General features: G+C 41.8%; 1 protein-coding gene across 2 annotated transcripts in view; it reads right to left on the bottom strand.

Moving 5' to 3' along the window:
• The window catches only part of LOC139265759 (fibronectin type-III domain-containing protein 3A-like), a 207,236-nt gene that overhangs the window by 17,501 nt on the left and 164,811 nt on the right, over positions 1-24,924 (bottom strand). For both annotated transcript variants that reach the window (XM_070883127.1, XM_070883128.1), the window contains exons 9-20: positions 24,367-24,426; positions 22,601-22,739; positions 20,195-20,248; positions 19,919-20,040; positions 18,438-18,612; positions 12,864-12,950; positions 11,807-11,945; positions 7,207-7,275; positions 5,398-5,516; positions 3,262-3,367; positions 2,995-3,170; positions 940-1,053 (exon numbers count right to left, since the gene is read on the bottom strand). In XM_070883127.1, the coding sequence (XP_070739228.1) occupies positions 940-1,053; positions 2,995-3,170; positions 3,262-3,367; positions 5,398-5,516; positions 7,207-7,275; positions 11,807-11,945; positions 12,864-12,950; positions 18,438-18,612; positions 19,919-20,040; positions 20,195-20,248; positions 22,601-22,739; positions 24,367-24,426 (1,360 nt within the window). The remainder of the gene's footprint in view (positions 1-939; positions 1,054-2,994; positions 3,171-3,261; positions 3,368-5,397; positions 5,517-7,206; positions 7,276-11,806; positions 11,946-12,863; positions 12,951-18,437; positions 18,613-19,918; positions 20,041-20,194; positions 20,249-22,600; positions 22,740-24,366; positions 24,427-24,924) is intronic.

The following is a 24,924-nucleotide window of genomic DNA, read 5'->3' as shown; positions in this document are numbered from 1 at the left end:
TGGTGTTCAACATGGAAGAGTACTGATTCATCAGCTGAGAGAGGGCGGTAGGTGGTAATCAGCAGGAGGTTTCCTGGCCCATACTTAACCTGAAGCCATGAGACTTCATGGAGTCAATGTCCAAAAGGCCACTGCCCCCACCCCCCCCGCCCCACACGACAGGACATACCCACGGATGATGATGGCGGAGTCTGGGTCATTGGCGGAAAGGTATGATTCTGTGAGTATGCCTATGTCAGGCTGTTTGCTTGACAAGTCTGTGCAACAGTTCTCCCAAATTTGGCACAAGTCCCCAGATGTTTGTGAGGAGGACTTTGCAGGAAACACTGGGTTGGGTGTGCCGCTGTCGTGTCCGTAGCCGGTGCCGAGGTCGATGACGGGTGGCCTGTCCAGTTTTTTTATTCTTATTGTTTCTCGTAGCAGTTTGTTACATCTGAGTGGCTTGCTAGGCCATTTCAGAGAGTAGTTGAGGATGAACCACGTTGCTGTTGGTCTGGAGTCACATATAGGTCAAACTAGGTAAGACCAGCAGATTTCCTTCTCGAAAGGACATTTGTGAACCAGATGCGTTTTTATGACAATCCGATAGTTTCATGATCACCATTACTAATACTAGATTTTTATTCCAGATTTATTTAATTAACTGAATTTAAATTCCCCAGCTACTGTATTGGGATTTTGAACACATATCGCTGAATGATTCGTCAATTTATTCATAGAAACATAGAAAATAGGTGCAGGAGTAGGCCATTTGGCCCTTCGAGCCTGCACCACCATTCAATAAGATCATGGCTGATCATTCACCTCAGTACCCCTTTCCTGCTTTCTCTCCTAACCCCTTGATCCCTTTAGCTGTAAGGGCCACATTTAATTCCCACGTATTGTGTCACTATTTTACACTGCCAAAGTCAGTAACTTAAACGTTGAAAAAAAACTTACCTCCCAATTCACTTGCACGCAAGTGGCTGACTTACACATGGCTGTAGGTATGTTGCAGTGGTCAGGGGGGGCAGCTGCTGTAGGGATATCAGACCGCTCAGAATGTGGTCCATACTATAGAAGGAAGCAAATCACGGAGTTTAGAAACAGAAAAATAGGTGCAGGAGTAGGCCATTCGGCCCTTCGAGCCTGCAGTGCCATTCAGTAAGATCATGACTGATCATTCCTTCAGTACACCTTTCCTGCTTCCTCTCCATACCCCTTGATCCCCTTCAACGCAAGAGCCATATCTAACTCCCTCTTGAATATATCCAATGAACAGGCATCAACAACTCTCTGCGGCAGGGAATTCCACAGGTTAACAACTCCGAGTGAAGAAGTTTCTCCTCATCTCAGTCCTAAATGGCCTACCTCTTATCCTAAGACTATGTCCCCTGGTTCTGGACTTCCCCAACATCGGGAACATTCTTCCCGTATCTAACCTGTCCAGTCCCGTCAAAATCTTATATGTTTCTATGAGATCCCCTCTCATCCTTCTAAACTCGTGAATAAAGGCCCAGTTGATCCAGTCTCTCCTCATATGACAGCCCAGCCATCCCTGGAATCAGACTGGTGAACCTTCGCTGCACTCCCTCAATAGCAAGAACGTCCTTCCTCAGACGAGACGACCAAAACTGAACACAATATTCCAGGTGAGGCCCTGTACAACTGCTTCTATATTCAAATCCCCTAGCTATGAAGGCCAACATACCATTTGCCTTCTTCACCTCCTCCTGTACCTGCGTGCCCACTTTCAGTGACTGATGAACCATGACACTCAGGTCTGCCGCCATTCAGATAATATTCTGCCTTCGTGTTTTTACCCCCAAAATGGATAACCTCACATTTATCCACATTATACTGCATCTGCCATGCATTTGCCCACTCACCTAACCTGTCCAAGTCACCCTGCAGCCTCTTAGCGTCCTCCTCACAGCTCACACCACCACCCAGTTTAGTGTCATCTGCAAACTTGGAGATATTACACTCTATTCCTTCATCCAAATCATTGATGTATATTGTAAAGAGCTGGGGTCCCAGCGCTGAGCCCTGTGGCACCCCAGCACTGAGCCCTGTGGCACCCCACGAGTCACTGCCTGCCATTCTGCAAAGGACCCGTTTATCCCGACTCTCTGCTTCCTGTCTGCTAACCAGTTCCCTATCCACGTCAGTACATTACCCCCAATACCATGTGCTTTGACTTTGCACATCAATCTCTTGTGCGGTAACTTGTCAAAAGCTTTCTGAAAGTCCAAATACACCACATCCACTAGTTCTCCCTTGTCCACTCTACTAGTTACATCCTCAAAAAATTCCAGAAGATTCGTCAAGCATGATTTCCCTTTCATAAATCCATGCTGACTTGATCCAAGCTGACTTTACTATTAAATTGCTAAAGTAAACGCAATATCAAGTGTCTTAGAAACTAAAGTCTCAAATGTTGAAATTGCCAAATAGGAATTTAGATTTGTGAACATTTTATAAAAACTTCAAATATTGACCCTATAAAGGAAGATGGAGCTTTACACACTCAATATCCACTCAGGAGTACCATGATTGCATTGCAATGGTCTGTTCAAAATGTCTTTAATGTACTATGGAATCAAATTTTCTATCACTATCATAATATTGTACATGCCTTCATGTGTAAAATGAACTAAAAATTCCTGACAATTGTAAAATTAGCATAGTTTGGAAGGAATAGGTTTACACTATTCACACATTAGTGTGAATTAAACATCCAGCTGTAATGATTCTTTTTAATCCATTTTATTTACAAATTACTGACGAGTACAATTAAAAAAACTGCAATACTAAAATATTAATTCAGTTCCCTACTTTAAGCTAAACATGAGTAAGCGAGTGACTAAAGTTAGAATTTTGATAAAGCATTAAACTACAATTTTTAAAATTATGTTAAAATGGAACCTCCAAAATACCATACATTTTTGCATATCTAGTTATTGGCAGTGACAATTACATAATACATTTAAGTCACCTGAATGTGCTCCTTACCCCAACTTTGTTTGCAGCCTTTACCCAGAAACTATACATTTTCCCTGGCAAAAGACTGCCTACTGTACACTCTAACTCTGGCCCCTGGTAGACAAATCTTTGAGCATCCCGCCCCGGCTCGCCGATCTCCACAGTATATTCTATGACCGTGGAGCCACCATCTACAACAGGTGGTGCTGCAACAAAATAAAAATTTAAAAACACATTAGGTTGAGATGTAGGTGGGACATAGGCAGAACTGCATCACACATATAGGAACGTTCTTACCCCATCTGAGTGCCATTTCTCTTGCTTTAGCTTTACCAGAGAGTCTAAGGGTCTGACAAGGTCCAGGAGGGATAGCTGCAGTCTGCACAGCCAAAATTTCAGATACCTGTTTATTTCGGGGAAAAAAGGCTGGTGATTACAGTATAATTTCCTTGCAGGCTACAATTCAAAGTTATGAACTATGAATGAATCTTTCAAGTCAGCTTTTCAAGTTGACTTAACAATCCATATAATTTGTTTCCTAAACATTCAATTTAATGGTGTAGTTTTGATGTGGACTCGAGACTTTTCAGCTCTATTTATACCATGAGCTTTGCACGGGCACAAGATCTATGTTGCTTGGAAACACAAGGTGATTGCAATGCAAAGAATATCACTGGTGTCCCATTGGTCTGCAGGCAGCATTGATTCATACCTGGGTGTCCCCTAATTTCAAACTGTCTTTGGTGCTTTGCACCTAGGTCTAGAGTCTAATTGCTTCTTAATTATTACATTAAAGGAAAAGTCCACAAGAACTACTTTAGTTTTTAAAAAGGATACATCCAAGAATTGTGTCAAAAAATGCCAATTTCTTGACTACAAGTCCTGCCTGCCTCCTCACCAGCTTGTTCTGTGATATCACCAATGGGCAGCACCCCAATGCCTTTCAGAACAGCTTGATTGGCAGTAGGGGCCTCATGTTTCAGCCAGCTTGTAAACTGATCTGGAGGTGCCTCACCCCATCGTTTCCCATCAGGTGAAACATAGAAATTAGGAGCAGGAGCAGGCCATTCAGCCCTTCGAGCCTGCACCGCCATTCAATAAGATCATGGCTGATCATTCAACCTCAGTACCCCTTTCCTGCTTTCTCTCCATACCCCTTGATCCCTTTGGCCGTAAGGGCCATATCGAACGCCCTTTTGAATATATCCAACGAACTGGCCTCAACAACTCTCTGCAGTAGAGAATTCCACAGGTTAACCACTCAGTGAAGAAATTTCACCTCATCTCGGTCCTAAATGGCTTACCCCTTATTCTTAGACTGTGACCCCTGATTCTAGAACTCCCCAGCAACGGGAACATTCTTCCTGCCTCTAACCTGTCCAATCCCGTCAGAATTTTATGTGCACGGGTCACTGAGCAGACTGGCAGGAAAGCAGGCTCAAACTAGCATGTCTCCCTGCTGCCAGAACATTTCAAAAAAGTCAAACAAACTTCTTGCAAATACAGCAAAAAAACCTTAAAGTCTTTGGGAGAAAATGCAAAAATAAGCCCAATGGAAATTCAAATGAGTAAGTGTTACTGTACAGTAGATGGTCAAGCTCTCAGAACCCCAATCATACTGGCACCCCAGACAAAGATGGGAGGCCTTCAGTAGAAGTCTGGCTATATTTCAGGAAAGTAGATGGGGGAGCTGTGAGCCAGATCAGCTGATGGACCAGCCGTTGTAATGCAGCCTAATCCTACTGGCAGGAGAGTGGGGAGGAAACGTTGCAGGCATGTGCATCATGAACTTTTATTTATTTTCCACAGCCAGTCCTAATCTCTTATTTGATTAGTGAACAGCTCTCTAATATAATCAAAAGTATACAGCAATTGAGCCACCAGGTATCTGATGTCAGAACTGTCACTTATGAAATCGACAAGCATGTGGGGAACGTGTGTCGATTGCTAAGCTGCAGCCCTTTAATTGCCTAAAGGTCAGCATCAACAGGTAATTAAAGAACTGCTGATTTACTATCTTCACAAGAACCCCTAAATTTCAGTGGGTAGTTTTCTGATCATTTAGATCTAAACATTGATTTTTTTAGCATCTCTAACAGTCATATGATTTAGTGACCGAGCTATTTATTCAAAGGGTGGAGGACCCGTCTTTCGTTCCTTTAATTGAGTGCTTCACTTGTGACGTGTACTTGAATGGGGTTTCATTGCACATCTTGTAAATCTACACTAAGGCAGCAGGTGGCGCTCTTCAGAGGTGAAGTTAAGCAATATTCATGGAGATTGAGTTCATTCTTCAAGCAGCATGTAGTGTGAGAGACCTGGACCATCTTAATGTGTAAAAATAGGTACCAGAAATTGAAATCCCTTGCCTCTACGAGTTCAAAAATTCAGCAAATTGTTTCAAAAAATAAAGTACTGAATAGCTGCTTTTACCTGGCTTTGTCCACCAACACTAATGCAGTAAACTCTCATTCGATACCATGCACCAGGATTTAGATGATCACAGGAATGTTCTCTGACTGGTCCACTGTACACCATGTCCCATTTATTCTCTGAAAAATACAAATTAACAGTATATGCTTTTGTTACTCAAATGACTGACATTTTTAAATTAGGCCAGATCTTTTAAGACTGTGCCAAATACAACTTGATGAGTGCCGTTGCTCGCTGAGTCTCTCTGGGCAGGACTGGTCTTCATGCAAGAATGAATGCTGCAAAAGGTTACAAAGACACCGCACTAATTGTCTGACGGCAGTAGCTGCACAATGCGCGGAGCAGCAGCAGCACCAGTTATATTCACTCTCACATGCGCAAGCACACACACAACTCTGGTGCAGGACCGACAGAGAGCTGCGCGGCTGCCCAGGTGCAGTGGATCACCCAAGTGTAGCCAGCATTGCAAACTCAAGACGGCCAGAGTACACACCTGTAAAAGTAACCTGGCACTTTCCCTCCATTAATTCAGCTGAGGGAAATCAGGTGGATTCCATTACAGATGTTCTGAGCAGGTAGGTCTTACTGCAGTTGTACACGGCCTTGGTGAGACCTCACCTGGAATATTGTGTTCAGTTTTGGTCTCCTAATCTGAGGAAGTACGTTCTTGCTATTGAGGGAGTGCAGCGAAGGTTCACCAGACTGATTCCAGGGATGGCTGAACTGACTTATGAGGAAGAGACTGGATCAACTGGGCCTTTATACACTGGAGTTTAGAAGGATGAGAGGGGATCTCATAGAAACAGAAGATTCTGACGGGACTGGACAGGTTACATGTGGGAACACTGTTCCCAATGTTGAGAAATTCCAAAACCAGAGGACACAGTCTTAGGATAAGGGGTAGGCCATTTAGGACTGAGATGAGAAATTTCTTCACTCAGAGTTGTTAACCTGTTGAATTCCCTGCCGCAGAAAGTTGTTGATGCCAGTTCATTGGATATATTCAAGAGGGAGTTGGATATGGCCCTTACCGCTAAAGGGATCAATGGGTATGGAGATAAAGCAGGAAAGGAGTACTGAGGGAATGATCAGCCATGATCTTATTGAATGATGCTGCAGGCTCGAAGGGCCGAATGGCCTACTCCTGCACCTATTTTCTATGTTTCTATGCAGTACTGAACAGGTATTGCCTTTGAGGTCCTGTCTGTAGGCTCAATTGTATATATAAGATCACATAACACTATTCCAAGAAGACAGGGGAGCTTTGCCTTTGTCCTGGCCAATATTTATCCTTCAACCACCAAAAAACAGATTAACTGGTCACTTATCTCACTGCTGTTTGTGGGACCTTACTGTGGGCAAATTGGTTGCTGTGTTTGCTTACGGATCAGGAAGTATGTGTCAAAAGCAATTAATTGGCTGTTAAGTGCTTTGGAATATCCTGAGGATGTGAAAGCCGATATATAAATACATGTTTATGTTCAATTTTTCTAAATGAATGATCTCTTAGATCTAAAAAAAATATTTGTCTTCAAACTTTGAAATATACAACAGGCAGCAAAGCAAAAATAAAGTAATCATAACAGTCAGTCATGGGATAAACAAATGATGAAAAAATGTTTCTAATTGCATAAAATTGTTTTGAAAATTCACAGATTTGCATCCAACTCCATACTTTTCTAACTCTCATTTTTTATTATTAAGCAGAATTCATTTTATTTGTTAACATGCATTTTACACTGCAATAAATGTGTACTAATAGTTTGTGTCCCAGGACCCAGTATGTAAAAGATAAATAAATATACATACCATTCAACCCATCTGATATTTCCAGTACATACTTGGTAATCTCTGACCCGCCACTATCTTTCGGTGGGTCTGCAAAAAAAGGAAAAAAGTTTGATGACTTAATACTTTAGAAGACACAGATGCAGTTCTGTTACCCGACTAAACTATCACTAAAGATTTCAGTGAAACTAGGATTCTCCCACTGCTCAAACACATTGACCATAAAAGTCTGGGAGCTTGCTCTTCCACATGAGTCACTGTTTGACAGGTCGAATTGTTTTTTAAAGCACACAATCCTATAATTTAAAATAATTGATGTATTCAGAACATTGGCGGTTTCATCAAGGCCACGCCAACACCATCAGTTAAGATCTCAGACAATAACTTATAATATTTAGAAAATAGATATTTCTTCAGGAAATCAGGTCATATGTCATAAATTTACATTTATCTGACAGGTATTACACAAAAATATACATCAAATTTTGGCTTCTTGTTTTAATCAACAGCATTTCTTTTAATTTCAATAATGTTGATAGCAAAACAATATTTTGTTCTACAGTTTCTGCTATGTTCCTTTCACAATTAGATATATCAAATATATGGGCCGAAAATTGCAGCCTCTCCGGGTGCGTATGATGTGTGCACACATCTGGCGATGCCTCTCAACAGCCGGTTCTCGGGGCGCGATGCGAATGCGCCGAAAACCGTCTTTTCCGAGCTGTCAAAATTCCTTTTGACGGCTCGAACACATCCCCGTAGGAAGGACATCCGCAGAGCAGAGATTGGGCTATTTGCCCAACTCTTGCCCAGCGAATGTGATTCAAACTCTTACGCCTGGTAAAAGAGGTGTATAGCCTACTTTTACCAAAGTTTTAAAACATAGAAAAATTAAATTTAATCATACATTTTTATATTACAAACCATGTCTATTGTGAGGTTATCCACTTTGGTGGTAAAAACAGAGACACAGACTATTATCTGAATGGTGACAGATTAGGAAAAGGGGAGGTGCAACGAGACCTGGGTGTCATGGTACATTAGTCATTGAGGGTTGGCATGTAGGTACAGCAGGCGGTTAAGAAAGCAAATGGCATGTTGGCCTTCATAGCGAGGGGATTTGAGTACAGGGGCAGGGAGGTGTTACTACAGTTGTACAGGGCCTTGGTGAGGCCACACCTGGAGTATTGTGTACAGTTTTGGTCTCCTAACTTGAGGAAGGACATTCTTGCTGTTGAGGCAGTGCAGCGAAGGTTCACCAGACTGATTCCCGGGATGGTGGGACTGACATATCAAGAAAGACTGGATCAACTGGGCTTGTATTCACTGGAGTTCAGACAAATGAGAGGGGATCTCATAGAAACGTATAAAATTCTGACGGGTTTAGACAGGGTAGATGCAGGAAGAATGTTCCCAATGTTGGAGAAGTCCAGAACCAGGGGTCACAGCCGAAGGATAAGGGGTAAGCTATTTAGGACCGAGATGAGGAGAAACTTCTTCACCCAGAGAGTGGTGAACCTGTGGAATTCTCTACCACAGAAAGTTGTTGAAGCCAATTCACTAAATATATTCAAGAAGGAGTTAGATGTAGTCCTTACTACTAGGGGGATCAAGGGGTATGGCAAGAAGGCAGGAATGGGGTACTGAAGTTGCATGTTCAGCCATGAACTCATTGAATGGCGGTGCAGGTTCGAAGGGCCGATTGGCCTACTCCTGCACCTATTTTCTATGTTTCTATTAAGGCAAGTTTATTTTTAACCCTATTAAAACATTAAAAAAATGTTTTTCTAAAACATTTAATTACATTCAATTTCAATAAATTTTAATTATGTGAGGTGTTTTTTTTATTTGTTGTGTTGAGTTTCTTGTTTTAGGGGGGTATTCTCATCGATAGTAATAGGAACTTGTAAAAACAGAGCTCGCATTATCAATGAGAATATCACATAGTGATTGGTGGTCCAGGCCCAAGATTCCAGGATACGTATTCATATCCGGAGGACATGTTCCCATACGTTGCGAATGAAGGCCTCCAACCAGATTCCTACATTCCTCCTGGACTGCCAGGTATCTTCGTAGATTTTTTTCGGGTCGGAAGCGTTCATCCGAAGGAAGCCTCTGACCGCAATTTTCCCCCCATAATGTTTTGAGCAAGAATAGTCCAAATTATAGTTCCTTTAAACATTTTCCATGAGATTGATCAAAGCAGCTCCTTAACCAGAATATTATATGGACAGACTATACCGACTGTTTAGATTTTGGCAGTAAACCAAAAAATATAAAACATAAAAGATTAACTTGTACCATTCCTCCTTTTATGAATAGCTCTGCAATAGTACACAGTAGAAATGAAAGGTTGGGGTAAAATAAAGGTGTTTAATTTCAGGAAATTAATCCACAATTTCACTCCAAACATCAATAATGCTACAGTCCTTTCAGAATTTGAGTCTTATATTAATTAACATTTGTTGTTGTCAGTTCTTTAAAGTCATCATTGCAGGTCACCGGACAGTAGGTGGTGCTATTGGACCAACTCTGGTTTCTCTCAACTCCTTCGCTTCGCTGTCGATACAACCCAACGCTGGAAATCAACTGCTACTTTGCCTCTCAATCAGCCCCAGACCCTGCTCCACTCCCAACTTTGCTTCTGGCTGCATACAAACTTGTCTGGCTTCGCTCCTCTTCCAGCTACATTAAAATGCCTGAATTATCCTGCCCCGAAAATTTGCTGGTTCCCTCCGCATAGCCCCACAAGATTACAGCCTCCAAACCCACACCTTGCCATCTCCTACAATGCTCCAAGCTCTGCCAGCTCTCAGTGCAGCTTTTAACTTGATTGCTTCTATTTTTATTCCTTGTCCTTTTGCACCCCTCCCCCTTTGGCTAATGTTCTTTTTATTTAATTGCTGGTCTTGCTCAACACACATTTCCTTGGCATTCTGGGACCTTTTTTTTTAGCCTCCCTTCTTTGGCTCCATTTCTCTTAAAATCCTAATCCTGCTCTAAACTCTCGTCCCCTCCCTAATCGTGGTACCCTTTTTTGTTTTCAAATTCTTGGCCTCACTCTTTTAACCTCTGATTTACTAGTTTGTTTTTTTTATTCCCAGTCATGTCACTGTAATTAAATTCCCATTGTTGTTGATGTTATTACATCCCATTCCTCACAAATGAAAGAAAACATTATTCACTGCTTTTTTTTAATCCCCTCTCTGCCTTTCCTCGCTATTTTTGACCTGAATGCTGATTCTCCACTCCGACTATTTTTGTTCCTGAATGTCTGCCCACCAAATCTTTTAAATCCTGAATACTTTCCTTACGACTTTTCCCAACCCATGAAATTTATCTTACATTCATTAACAGTAACTTGTTCCCACAAATCACACCGTCTCAGGTACAGTAACAAATACCACTCTAAAAAAATAAAAAGACTTCATTCTCTCATTTAAGTGGGGAACCACACAGGAGATTACTGCTGTCATGAACTAGCAGATTTCTGCAGGTTTCTCGCACGACATGCTCAAGTGTAACATCAAAAGCGTTGAGTGGCAGTGAGTGTGACCTTCTCAAGAAATGTGTGTTACATGGAAGAGTTATATAGCATTAAAAGGGGGCCTAGAAAAAAATTCCACATCTCACCTGACAAAACTGAGCCAGGGAAAATACTGATTTTAAAAACTTTAAATCAGAGGGAGTAGCGAGCAACTCTAAGGCCATTTAATTAATTTAATTTTTGGGAGCGTAAACAAATCAGGTAAATGTCAAAGATGAGTCAACGAAATAATATATTTGAGCATGTAAACAGCATAACATTTATTTACTGCCTCGTTTGAGGGTTCTGGTGCTTCTTTCATGTTTTCTATGCACAGTAAGCAGCCAGCAGCTGCAGTGGCAACAGGCCATCTATTGATTTTTCTGCAGCATGAAAAATAAGAAAATTGTGAATAACTGTAAGGCAGGAAAACAGTAAATCTCAGTGAAAGAAACTTTGTAAGTGTATTAAAGCATTTATACAAGAAATGCAGCTGCTCTAACTATGATACATTACAAATGACAAAACTTAAAAGTGCAATGTTAAATTCATCATGAAGACCCAAAGAAATATCGGGTGTAGTCCAAAGCAAGCTCCAAGAAAGGAGCAAAACTCTAGCTCCAAGCCTTGAAAGAGATTAGGCTTCTGGAGGCAAAATCAATGACACATTTCCAAGAGGGAAGGGAAATTTTATGGGTAAATTTAAAGATGGTTTTGTGAATTGTTCAAATTTGGGTGTGTTTGTGTACAAATCAGTCACAACGGCCTTTAAGTAACTGAAAAAATAAGATGGTGGCCATAAACATTTTTAAAAACAATTATTTTGTGCAATTATCTGCCAGGTCTTCATTGGTAATTTTCCAACTATGTTAGCTAACAGTGGTTTGGCCTTTTTTTGGAAAATGATTTACATATGACACTTGCAAACATGACATACACTTCCCACCCACTACCAATGCAATGTTGCAGATAGGCTGCATGCACATAATTCAATAACAGCTACGCAGTTTGGGAAAACCCCACAATTTTAATTATAGATCATTGTAATGAGTTTCTTTCATAATGGACTTCATTAACACATCAGATGTGGCTTACCCCACATAACCTTTACACTGTATGCATGAACTTTTCCCTTTATACTTGGTTTACTGGGTGGTCCAGGCTTATCAGGACACGTGCAATATTCCACAACCTCACTAGGGTTACTTTTGCCTTCACTATTACAGGCAAAGACCTGCATATTAAAGAAAAGATAATCAAGTTAACGTTTAAAGACTGAAAACAAGAGACGGTGGTAACAGCATGCAAAGGGCAAAGAAAATGACACTTCTGTACACAGCTCATTTATCTCATAGATCAAATATAATTATAATAAAATACTACTTCCAGCAATTCATTTGAACAAATAATTTTGATACATGATAAAGACAACTGCGCAGTGGACAAGAGTTTCAATTTATTAACACTGGGTGGTTCCAGTGGGGAACCTGCGTCCAATGGGAGTGGAGTGGAGTGCCCCTACCCCTGACAAACGGGAGACTAGAACTCTGGCCTCTGATTCTGGATTGGCATCCAGCAGGGAACTTGCGTCCAATTGGAGTGGAGTCTCCCCATCGCCTCTAGCCAGGTCTCCTGTTAGGGAGTTCAGAGTCAGGCTGACGAGCGGTTCGTGTTGGAAAAAAGGGACTTTGTTACAGAACAGCCCATAACGCCGTCTGCTGGATGTAAAAACAGCTTCATGTGCCACTGGGCATGGAAGAGAAGATAAAGACTAGCAGCAACACCGAGAGTATCACAGAGCCATTATCTCCTGCCCTGTCAAATTCTCACCCCTTCTACTCCTGAAAATCCAGATAAGCAGCTACCCTTCAATATCTCACTGAAGTGGCCATTCGTGATACTTCAGCCTCAGAAAGTCTATTCAACTACAGTAGGCATCACAGCCAGATGTGATGTAGTACGGATACATCATCCGCACACTTTCTAACGGGGGTCACTGGATAACACTAAGTAAGCTCCCTGGTTGATTATTTTCCTTCCTCACTTGGGAACGAATACTTTTTATAATCTGAATCGGACAATACAAAGAGCATTATGAGCGGTATTAAATTACAGATAAAAACAAGGCTTGAACAAGCAAAATAGCACTTACTCTGAAATTGAAGGAGGAACTCCGTCTGAGATTTTTTAAAGTGCAAGCGAGCTCATCTCCATTGTGTTTAACCTTAAAACCATAACCCTATAACATATTTTAAAAAATAGTTACCAATAATTTTACAAGTTAAGCTTGCAGTTTGCACGTCACAACAGTAACGTGTAAAATAAATCTTTTTGCAGAGTAGTCCCTCCTCTTCTACCCATGTGACTTACAATAACTGCTTATGATAACTAGCCAAAAATAACGGGTTTAACAAATCAGAAAATCATCACATTTCCTCCACTGGGACGTAAATGTCAATTCAAGATAGTTTGCCTTTTGAAAATGTGCTGTCCATAATTGACCAGAGGTTAGCAATATCCACGTGCCAAACTTGTGCCCATTTTCTTTGTACAAGACAAATTAATATTTACAATACAGCAAAATAAAATTCCCCCCTCTCCTGCAGAAATATAAATTGTGGATATTTATAGGAGTTCCCTCTTGTGGTTTGGCAAATAACTGATGGAACTGTCAACTGTGAAAGATGGAGTGATAATAAATATTATGAAAATTACAAGGAGGCCATTAAGCCCGAGTCTGCTCCACCATTCAATTAGATCATGGCTGAGCTATACTTCAACTCCATTTACCTGCCTTTCCTCCATATCCCTTGATACCCATACCTAACAAAACTATCGATCTCAGTCTGAAAGCTTCAATTGACCAAGAATCTACAGCCTTTTGGGCAAAGAGATTTCCAGATTTCGACTACCCTTTGTGTAAATAAAAGTGCGTCCTTAATTTCTTTCCTAAATGTTCTAACTCTGATTTTAAAATGATGTTCCCTTGTTCTTGATTTCCCCACCAGAGGAAATAGATTCTCAGTATCTACCCTATAAAATGCCTTTAACATTTTAAAAATCTCGATGCAATCACCTCTCAATGTTCTATATTCAAGAGGATACAAGTCAAGTTTGTGCACCTGTCTTCACAATTTAACAGAGACCCCCCAGCATCATTCTGATGAATCTGCACAGGTGACAAGGACTGGGACCTATGGGGTCAGGCCTACAAGTTTCCACTCAATTAATTAAATAAGTCAGCTTCTTCAGTCTGGAGAGGTGTTGGAGACCAAGTGCTTCCCCATCAGAGACAGGGAAACTAGAGAGATGGTCATCCCAACATGTTATCTTGCAACTTCAAGAGGCTGGTTATGGGGTTGTGTATGCAGAGTCTCTAATGCAAAATGATATCTGCTGAAACTCAATAGCTTTGAATGGAATGCTTCTTGAACTGAATATCAACAAAGGGACATAACCGTAAAACTTAAGAGCGAGACTGTTCAGGGGTGATGTCTGGAAGCACTCCTTCACACTAAGGGTAGTGGAAATCTGGAACACTTGCCACCGAAAAGCCTGCTGAGGCAGGGGCAATTGAAAATTTCAAAATTGAGATTGATACATTTTTGTTAGGCTAGAGTATTCAGGGATCTGGAGCACAGGTGGGTAAATGTAGTTGAAATAGAGATCATCCATGATCTAATTAAATGGAGGAAAAGACTCGAGTGGCTGAATGGCCTACTCCTGTTCCTATGTTCATGCAGTTTAAGACAATGAGCAAGATTTCAAATGATCGTTGTTACTTTTTGACTTAATTGTGTTACAGTTACACCATATGAAGATACACTGCAGATTGCACACACCTTGCATGGTTAATATACGTTTATATATAGAACAAACTTCCATTTATACATCACCTTTCATGTCCTCAGGACATCCCAAAGAACCTCTCAGCCAATGAATTACTTTTGAAGTGTAATCACTGCTGTTTTGTGGGAACAAGGTCCCACACATAGCAACATGTAGGTTATAAGCGGAGTGAAAAATGTTGGCCAGAATTTGAGAATCCCCTGCTCTTTACTGAACAGTGCCATGAGAAGATGGATGGGGCCTCGGTTTAATGTCTCACCCAAAAGATAACACATCTGGCAGTGCAGCACTCTCTCAGCAGTGTCAACTTGGAATGTGTGCTCAAGTCCTTTTGAGAGGTTTGAACCCATAAACACTTGACTTGGGGCCAAAAGTGGTACCAATTAGCAAGTGGAAATATAACGTGGATCGGTTTTGGTATACAGTTGTGGAGAATTTGTGGATACCACTAGCAGTTTAGAAAAAAATCATAGAATCATAGAAAAATTACGACACGGAAGGAGGCCATTTTGGCCCATCGTGTCTGCGCCAGCCGACCAAGAGCGATCCAGCCTAATCCCACTTTCAAGCTCTTGGTCCGTAGCCTTGTAGGTTACAGCACTTCAGGTGTATAGCCAAGTACTTTTTAAATATGGTGAGGGTTTCTACCTCCACCACCTTTTCAGGCAGTGAGTTCCAGATCCCCACCACCGTCTGGGTGAAGACATTTCCCCTCAAAACTCCTCTAATCAAGGCCACCCTCAAAGCCTCCTTGATAAAATGCAACATCCCCACTGACACCTGGGAGTCCCCGCCAGAGACCGCCCTAAGTGGAAGAGCAGCATCCAGGAGGGTGCTGAACATCTCGCGTCTCATCGCCGAGAGCATGCAGAAGTAAAGGAGAGTATCAAATTATAAACCAATGCGTATAAGGTGGCCAAGGTTAGTGGGAAACTAGAAGATTGGGAAAATTTTAAACTACAGCAAAGAATGACTAAGAAAGCAATAAAGGAAAGATAGATTACGAAAGTAAACTTGCGCAAAACATAAAAACAGATAGTAAAAGCTTTTACCGATATATAAAACGGAAAAGAGTGACTAAAGTAAATGTTAGTCTCTTAGATGATGAGAAGGGGGATTTAATAATGGTAAATGTGGAAATGGCTGAGACCTTAAACAATTATTTTGCTTCGGTCTTCACAGTGGAAGACACAAAAACCATGCCAAAAATTACTGGTCACGGGAATGTGGGAAGGGAGGACCTTGAGATAATCACTATCACTAAGCGGGTAGTGCTGGACAGGCTAATGGGACTCAAGGTAGACAAGTCCCCTTGTCCTGATGAAATGCATCCCAGGGTATTAAAAGAGATAGCGGAAGTTATAGCAGATGCATTCGTTATAATCTACCAAAATTCTCTGGACTCTGGGGAGGTACCAGCGGATTGGAAAGCAGCTAATGTAACGCCTGTTTAAAAAAGGGGGCAGACAAAAGGCAGGTAACTATAGGCCGGTTAGTTTAACATATGTAATGGGGAAAATGCTTGATGCTATCATTAAGGAAGAAATAGCGGGACATATAGATAGGAATAGTGCAATCAAGCAGACGCAACATGGATTCATGAAGGGGAAATCATGTTTAACTAATTTACTGGAATTATTTGAGGATATAACGAACATGGTGGATAGAGGTGTACTGATGGATGTGGTGTATTTAGATTTCCAGAAGGCATTCGATAAGGTGCCACACAAAAGGTTACTGCAGGAGATAAAGGTACGCGGAGTCAGAGGAAATGTATTAGCATAGATAGAGAATTGGCTGGCTAACAGAAAGCAGAGAGTCGGGATAAATGGGTCCTTTTCCGGTTGGAAATCGGTGGTTAGTGGTGTGCCACAGGGATCGGTGCTGGGACCACAACTGTTTACAATATACATAGATGACCTGGAAGAGGGGACAGAGTGTAGTGAAACAAAATTTGCAGATAACACAAAGATTAGTGGGAAAGCGGGTTGTGTAGAGGACACAGAGAGGCTGCAAATAGATTTAGATAGGTTAAGCGAATGGGCTAAGGTTTGGCAGATGGAATACAATGTCGGAAAATGTGAGGTCATCCACCTTAGAAAAAAAACACAGTAAAAGGGAATGTTATTTGAATGGGGAGAAATTACAACATGCTGCGGTGCAGAGGGACCTGGGGGTCCTTGTGCATGAATCCCAAAAAGTTAGTTTGCAGGTGCAGCAGGTAATCAGGAAGGCGAATGGAATGTTGCCCTTCATTGCGAGAGGGATGGAGTACAAAAGCAGGGAGGTCTGCTGCAACTGAACAGGGTATTGGTGAGGCCGCACCTGGAGTACTGCGTGCAGTTTTGGTCACCTTTCTTAAGGAAGGATATACTAGCTTTGGAGGGGGTACAGAGACGATTCACTAGGCTGATTCCGGAGATGAGTGGGTTACCTTATGATGATAGATTGAGTAGACTAGGTCTTTACTCGTTGGAGTTCAGAAGGATGAGGGGTGATCTTATAGAAATATTTAAAATAATGAAAGGGATAGACAAGATAGAGGCAGAGAAGTTGTTTCCACTGGTCGGGGAGACTAGAACTAGGGGGCACAGCCTCAAAATACGGGGGAGCCGATTTAAAACAGAGTTGAGAAGGAATTTCTTCTCCCAGAGGGTTGTGAATCTGTGGAATTCTCTGCCCAAGGAAGCAGTTGAGGCGAGCTCATTGAATGTATTCAAATCACAGATAGATAGATTTTTAACCAATAAGGGAATTAAGGGTTATGGGGAGCGGGCGGGTAAGTGTAGCTGAGTCCACGGCCAGATCAGCCATGATCTTGTTGAATGGCGGAGCAGGATCAAGGGGCTCGATGACCTACTCCTGTTCCTAATTCTTATGTTCTTATGGAAAACGAACACAGGCAGCGGAAGCAGCGTGCGGCAAAGCAGTCCCACCCAACCTTTTCTTCAACCACTGTCTGCCCCACATGTGACAGAGACTGTAATTCCCATAGTGCATTGTACAGTCACCTGAGAACTCACATTTAGAGTGGAAGCAAGTCTTTCTCGATTCCGAGGGACTGCCCATGATGATGACCAATTAACAAATCTATGCCTCCTGGTTGTTGATCCTCTGCAAAGGGAAATAGGCCCTTTCTAACCACTCTATCCAGGCCCCTCATAATTTTATACACCTTAACTAAATCTCCCCTCAGCCTCCTCTGTCCCAAAGTAAACAACCCCAGCCTATCCAATCTTTCCTCATAGCGAAAATTCCCCAGTGCTGGCAGCATCCTCGTAAATTTCCTATGTACCCTTAACAAATGAACTCAAAGCTCCAGTTCCTGATTCCCTGCACAATGGATGAACAACAATGTCCCAGGCTGGATGGCCTGCTGCTCTGGGCCCTCACAATGCTAGTATTTCTCACATTTCCCTTTTTGGGAATGAATGGACAGGGGAGAGAATCAGAATGACTTTCCTATGCAGATTCTTTGATTATTTTTGCCATTTCCTCACGGCAGGCTTCCTTCCAGCTAGATTGCTTATCACATCTCACCACTTTATTAAAGCAGGGACTATTGCTGATGACAAGTTAGATCAACTGCGGAGTACCTTTTTCTGGTTACGTTTCAACGAATGCTCCATTTTCCCCAGAACGGGGCTACATTTCACATTAGCTGGGTATATGAAGAGGAAAGTTTTCATGTCACCATAGGAGTGGGATGGCCAAGAAGAAAGCTCAATAATTTCACTACGTTGGGTTAACTAGAGGCATTAGAAAGCAGTGTATTGAATCGGGTTTAATATTGTTAAATGTCCATAATTGCACTTTCCCAATTGGACTAAAATTACTTTAAAAAAAAATATATACAATTTGTTAAAATCTTACTTACTGAAATCTCATCTTCCATTTCCAAGATATATGTAATGGATTCATCATATGAAACACCACTAGGTCTACTCCACTCCAATGACATCCATGTGACACCTGCCCGAATTAGCCGAGGAGGAGCTGGGGCAGCTGGAACACTCCCTGCTGTGTAATACTGTACTGTTTCACTAAAATCACTGGTGGAAGAACCAAAAACATAAACAAATAAAATGTAATGCAAGAAGCTCACAATTAATTCATCACTACAGGTACCATGGCAGCCAAACTGGTCAACAATCCTTAGCCATCCCATGAAAAGGCACTGGGAATTGTCGACGTTACAATTTGGGCTTCTTCACAGTACTCGTGTTCAATGCAAAAGTCAGCTTCCACAGGAAATCCCACACTTCCTATCCACCAAAACATCACTTTATGTGGGACAACGAGCCTCAGGGTATACTGGTAAACTTTTCTGTTGAGCTACACATTGGAAATTTATGAAATGCCACTATACTCTCCTGATTGCTCTGGCAGACAGAAAAATCACGACAACAGACTTTGCAGCTGAGACTAAAACAACTAATTGAATTTAATATACAACATAAATCTTTATAGAAGAATAAATCAGCAGATAAAAATAAGCGCCCTCAATTTTCACCAGTACTTCAAGATAATTTTTGAGACAAAGCAAGAAATCATTGGATAATTTTATGTGGAACATGCCTCGGTCTCCATGGAGTTCCATCTCACCACTTTCACTTAGACTGGTGACTCAGCCAAATGAGCTAGGTGAACTAAATAAAGAGTGAAAGATCATCATAGATTTATTTGAGGCTGAGCTGCTTCTGGTTTCGGAACTGTCTTTTAAATCAGATTTCCAAGACTCTTAGTCTACCGCTCAGCTACTTTATTCAAGCAATTCTTACAGCTCCATAACAAAGCAATGTCACAATAACAAGCGTTTACATAGCGCTTGTAAACTACCAGATACCCCATGTTAAATAATAAGAGGAATAGACATGGAGCCATGGGAGAGATGTTTAGAGAGATGAATACAGTCTACGTCAATAAGATGAGTTTTAAGAATGTTTTAAAGGAAAACTAAGAGAGGAAGAAGAGTTGAGGGATGGCGTACCAGAAAGTTTAAAATTGGAAGAATATAGTTGCTCCCATCAGTCTAGATTGAATTCAAGCTTAATTCAGAGGTAAAAGAACAATTGGGTTGATCCACTGCATAAACCAGTCTCCTTTTCCTTACTTCTCATTCTTAATCCAATTTACTCCACGCTATTTTCTTTCCTCTCTTCATCTATTTAACCCTCTTCTATGCTTTGCCCCACTCAGCGCTGTAGGAAATGAGCAGGTGCAACTATAAAAGAGGATAGCGACAGTGATATATGGCATCGTGACAGCTAACTGGAAAATGTTTTCCACTTTATATGACAGTTTCCTTTTCCCAGTGAAGTGAAGCCATTCACACATTTCAAAATGGATGTTACTTACCTCAGTCCAATATCATTTTTAGCTGCTAGCCTGAACGTATATCCTACAGATGGAGACAATTTAGTCAGCTTGCATTGCTTCTGATGTCCAAAGTAACATTCCTTGAAAAGGTTATGCTTTCCCTACATGAAGAAAGTTTACTGTAGTTAATTTTTATTTAGCCATTTAATATCCAGCTACAGACAATTTACCACTACCACTTTATCTGTATCGCAACACTTTGACCCTTTTATAAGGAGAACTGTCATTTGAAAACAAGAAAAGAAAAACACTCACCTCATCCCATTCTAAAAGGTAATTGGAGATTTTAGAACCACCATCATTGGGTGCCTGCAACAAAAATTAGAAGTAGATCAAAGGTATTACAGGTGCAACGTTCTGAATCTGGAACTCCGAAAAGCAGACATTTTGCGCATAGCTGATCGGGTCGTACGCAATCTGGAATTACTGTCCGAAAAGCAGACATTTTGCGTAGCCCAGATGGAGTTGTTCGGAATTATTGTCCGAAAACCGACATTTTTGAAGCAGTCAACAACGGGGTGGTTCAGTTTGGTAGGAGGAATAAAGAGGCTACTTACCGGTAAAAAGCCCAGCGCCGGGTTGCCGCGGGAATTGGCGGGTGGGCGAGGAGTGCAGTGAATCAGCAAGCAGCAAGGTCCAAAATCCGGCAAAATCAGTTGAGGATTCCAGATTAGAAAATCAATAGTCTGAAATCCAGAATCCTCGACGGAATCCGTGCCGGATTTTGGATCTCGCTGCTAAAACCCGGCACAGATTCAGTCAAGGATTCTGGATTCAGACTATTGATTTTCTTGTCTGAAATTCGGAAATACCCAAAAACCGGCACAGACTCGGGCCCGAGGATTCCAGACATTATACCTGTATTCGATTTCTTTATTTTACTGGATTTATTAACATACAGGTGCAGCGCCTAAAATCCGGAACCCTCGGGACTTAGGTCATTCTGGATTCAGGGCTTTTCTGGACTTTTGATTTGCTTTCTGACGTCACAAATCTGGAAACACGCGTTCTCAGGTTCGGGTATTTTTGGATTTCGGAACATCAGAAAGGGGGAGGAGCTGTTTGGGCCGTCCGGCCCCGCTGAGGTCGTCATCGGGCTATCTGGCCCTGCCGGGGAGGCCCCAAGGTAAGGGCAGCAGCGGTGAGGCGAGCGGAGCGGGGCAAGGAGAGGCCCGAGGTCGGCAGGGTCCCGATTCCTGAACATTTTATGGATTCCGGACGTCCCTGTCACCGATTGTCCCGGAGTCTGGAACTCCGAAAATTCTCGACGTTGCACCTGTACTAGCATAGCACTGAATCGCAAATCGTAGGTCTCTCAACTTTTTCCGTGGCTGTTTCAACACCAGTCATGGAGTACATGTTGCCCATTTTTTTTTGCCCTCCAGTGTAATTACACTCGTTGGCATTCAACTTCATCTGCCATTTTTCTGTCCAGATAAATATTTTGTTCAACAGCATCTTGCGTCTGCTGTGATGTCCTTAATTGGGGAATAGCTCACAAGTACTCATTGACTAGGTTCATATATGAAGAATAACCACTTCAGTAAAGTACTAGAATACGGCAGCCCGAGCCGGCATTCAGTGCAGCAGCCCCGACCTGCAAGGACTATCTATCAGCAGGTCGGGGCCTTCAAAGGGGTGCGCGCTGGAGAGCAATGGCTGTGACGAGTGCGACTGGATTGGATGTCACAAAGGTCCAGGTCGCTGATTGGAACGTGGGCAGATACAGCAGGAGAGGCGAAAGATTGCAGAGTGACATGATCGAGGCCCAGGGCAGCACGGTCCAGCCCACACTGCATTATGTGTGCGCACTAGATCCGTACAGCAGAGCAGGTCTCCAGTCGTCCTGGTTAACCCTTGCCACTGGACCAAGACCTAGCTCTGTCAAGCCTATGTGATGGCTGGTGTACAATGGTCACCACACATTAAAAAAATCCACGCAGACATCTTCCACCCTTCAACATGTTGTTCAGGATCTGGACTATTAGGTCCTTCATTGAAACACCTGTGAACTCATCCCTTTTTGGTGTGGAAGCAAGTCATCCTTGAAACGTGGACCACCTATGATGATGATCACCATCTAAGGATAAGGAGTAAGCCATTTAGGACCGAGATGAGGAGAAACTTCACCCAGAGAGTGGTGAACCTGTGGAATTCTCCACCACAGAAAGTTGTTGAGGCCAATTCACTAAATATATTCAAAAAGGAGTTGGATGTAGTCCTTATTACTAGGGGGATCAAGAGGTATGGCGAGAAAGCAGGAATGGGGTACTGAAGTTGCGCGTTCAGCAATGAACTCATTGAATGGCGGTGCAGGTTCGAAGGGCCGAATGGCCTACTCCTGCACCTATTTTCTATGTTTCTATTATTTCTGTTGCTGTACACTAATAAAAATATTTTCTGCATGCTCACACTGTTTCCTGTGGATTGCCTACACCATGCTTCAAAAATGAGATTGGGGATCCTGGGAATGTTTGCACGAGATCCCCAGGAGAGAGTTAATATTTGGAGGGAATCCACCCTACACAGGAAAGGTTGAAAACTATGGATTTTATTCTCTGCCCCCACCATCCCCATTAAAAAAAAATGGAGCACCACCAACACTGCCCTGGAAATCAAACCAACAGAAAATAATTTGCTGATAGTTCTAGCAATTCATACCTTCCATTGCAAACTCAGACTGTTTTTGGTCCTATTAATTAGTTTTGGTGGAGCTGGAGAGTCGGGCTCACTGATCTCTGTGGTAAAGCTTGCTGGTTCTGAAGCAGACCCTTTCACAGAATTACACATTGCTGAAACTCTATCAGACAAAAAACACAGCTGTTATGTGGACAGATCTGCAAGAGCACACTTAGAGAATTTAGTCTAATGTGCAGGATTTAAAATAATTCATTTGTTATAAACATAGTGCATCTTTACTGCTGACTGAACCACTACCAAAATAGTATATTCATTTATATGAACTTTGATGCCGTTCTAAGAAAAAATAAATTGGAAAATAAAAGATGCAAGTCCGTCCATTTATTTACTTTTCATTATCCATCAGCCTGGGATGGACGAATGATGAGAAATTAATCCTCATATTTTTTCAACCACCGGTCTGCCAGATTTGTGGTAAGTGAGTGGGCAGCGTAGTCTCTCTCTGGCTAGTATGATACAGCTCCCAGCTGTATATCCCTTGTGAGGAGATGTCGGCCTCTGACACAGCTCAGATGAGCAGCTGAGCATTATGCAACAAAGCAAAGCTGTGCCCACTGTACAACACTGCTCACTGGTACTCACAACAAGGCTAATTTGTGGCACAATAAGCATATGTTACACACACTCATGTCACACGTGAAGATAAGGGCCTGTTGACAAGTGTTAATAAATAGACAGCCTTTAATACTATTAGAGGCTTCAAATTTTGTCGCATCAAGGTGCCAGAGTTTATGTCGAAGTCAATATACATGGCAAACATTCGGTATTAGCGTGCAGAGAAGGGATTGCGCCTTCAGTTTTCTTGTCGATGTAAGCGGGAGGGTGACAAACGAGTTCAACATAAGTGGGTAGGACTGTACTGGAATCATATGTATAGCAATAGCATACTTAACCAAATTACAAACCTAATCCTGTTTAGATTTGTAACTATCTTATGTAAAAACTCTCAATAATATGGATAGCATGTGATTGGAAGTCTGTTTAACCAGTTAAATACCAGAATGTAGTGGAATATATCATGAACAAAGCATTTGAGAATTTTGCTGCAAAACATACTAAAAACTGTAAATATGTGGTTTCTCCTCAGGATTCAATGGAGTGGTACTGAAGAGGAATGACTCGGGTTTAGTGGTTGGTCCCTGCTGAAATACCCAATCTCAGCCATAGCAACGAGGACACCACAATTAGACTGTGTCCCAGAGGGAGAAAAAAAAATCAGCCAATCTTCTCCACTCCAAGTTGAGATCCAGAATCTACTGCAAGTGCACATATCTGGATGGAGGGTGATTACAGGATTGGGGTAATCTCTGTTGGCCAAGATTACAGGTGGTTCACTCATGAATAGCCTCTAATGGAACTCTACCACATTTTTTGAGGGGGAAGTGGAGAAAATTAGAGGGGAAAAAAAGTCAGTACAAGTATTAAACATGAGATACCAGGGAGTGGTTTTAAGACTTATCTAGCATCAGAGTTCAAATAATGAAAACTGCTTGAATGTCACTTATTAACCAAACCTAGGTCAGATTACAACACTGTATTTGCAGTTTGATATGCAGGATTATCCATATAAATGATCAGGTGTTCTGTGGTTTATTCTTGCTAACCAGAAACCTCTCTTCTCATATCAATCCACCATGAGATTCAGCATTAATGAACATGTTAATTTTAAATGACATTGGGTGTAGAAGATAACATGAAAATCATGTGAAAAATAAATAGGTTTGTACCGGATGTGGTAATCTGTGGCTGGTCGCAATTCGGATATTGTAACTGTTGTTTCTTCTCCACTGAAATCAAGAAACAGATCTTAAGTTGTGATTCCCTGCTCCTTCTCCTGATCCAGTTGGAAACAGTAAATAACAGCCATCTTTCTTCACATTCCATATCCAAGTTTGTGTGTCAAAAATGTCATCTTTCACCATACCACAGGAATTATGAACTATTTTTGTATAACTCATTCCAAAAAAAGACAGCATTTAATTTTTATATAACTTTGAAAATATTATGAAACCTGTAAATTAGGGACAGCCAAGGGACTTGCATCAGGTGTCCTTTATTTGCAGGTGTCCTTATTTCAAAGTGGACATTGTATGTACAGTAAACTGGGTGAGCCAAGTATCTCGGGATTGGGGGTATCTCCTGCAGCATTCCTTCACTTTTTGGCTCTCACCTCGGATCATGCCTAATTCTGGAGCCCTGCCAGCGCGGGGTGATTTCAGTTCTATTTTTGGTTCGTTAGGTTTCCCAGTTCATTGCCATCCTTTTCCATTGAGGGAGGGATGTCT

Source organism: Pristiophorus japonicus, chromosome 6 (genome assembly GCF_044704955.1).
Source record: "Pristiophorus japonicus isolate sPriJap1 chromosome 6, sPriJap1.hap1, whole genome shotgun sequence".
Lineage (NCBI taxonomy): Eukaryota > Metazoa > Chordata > Chondrichthyes > Pristiophoridae > Pristiophorus > Pristiophorus japonicus.
This window is presented reverse-complemented; position numbering and strand designations above follow the sequence as displayed.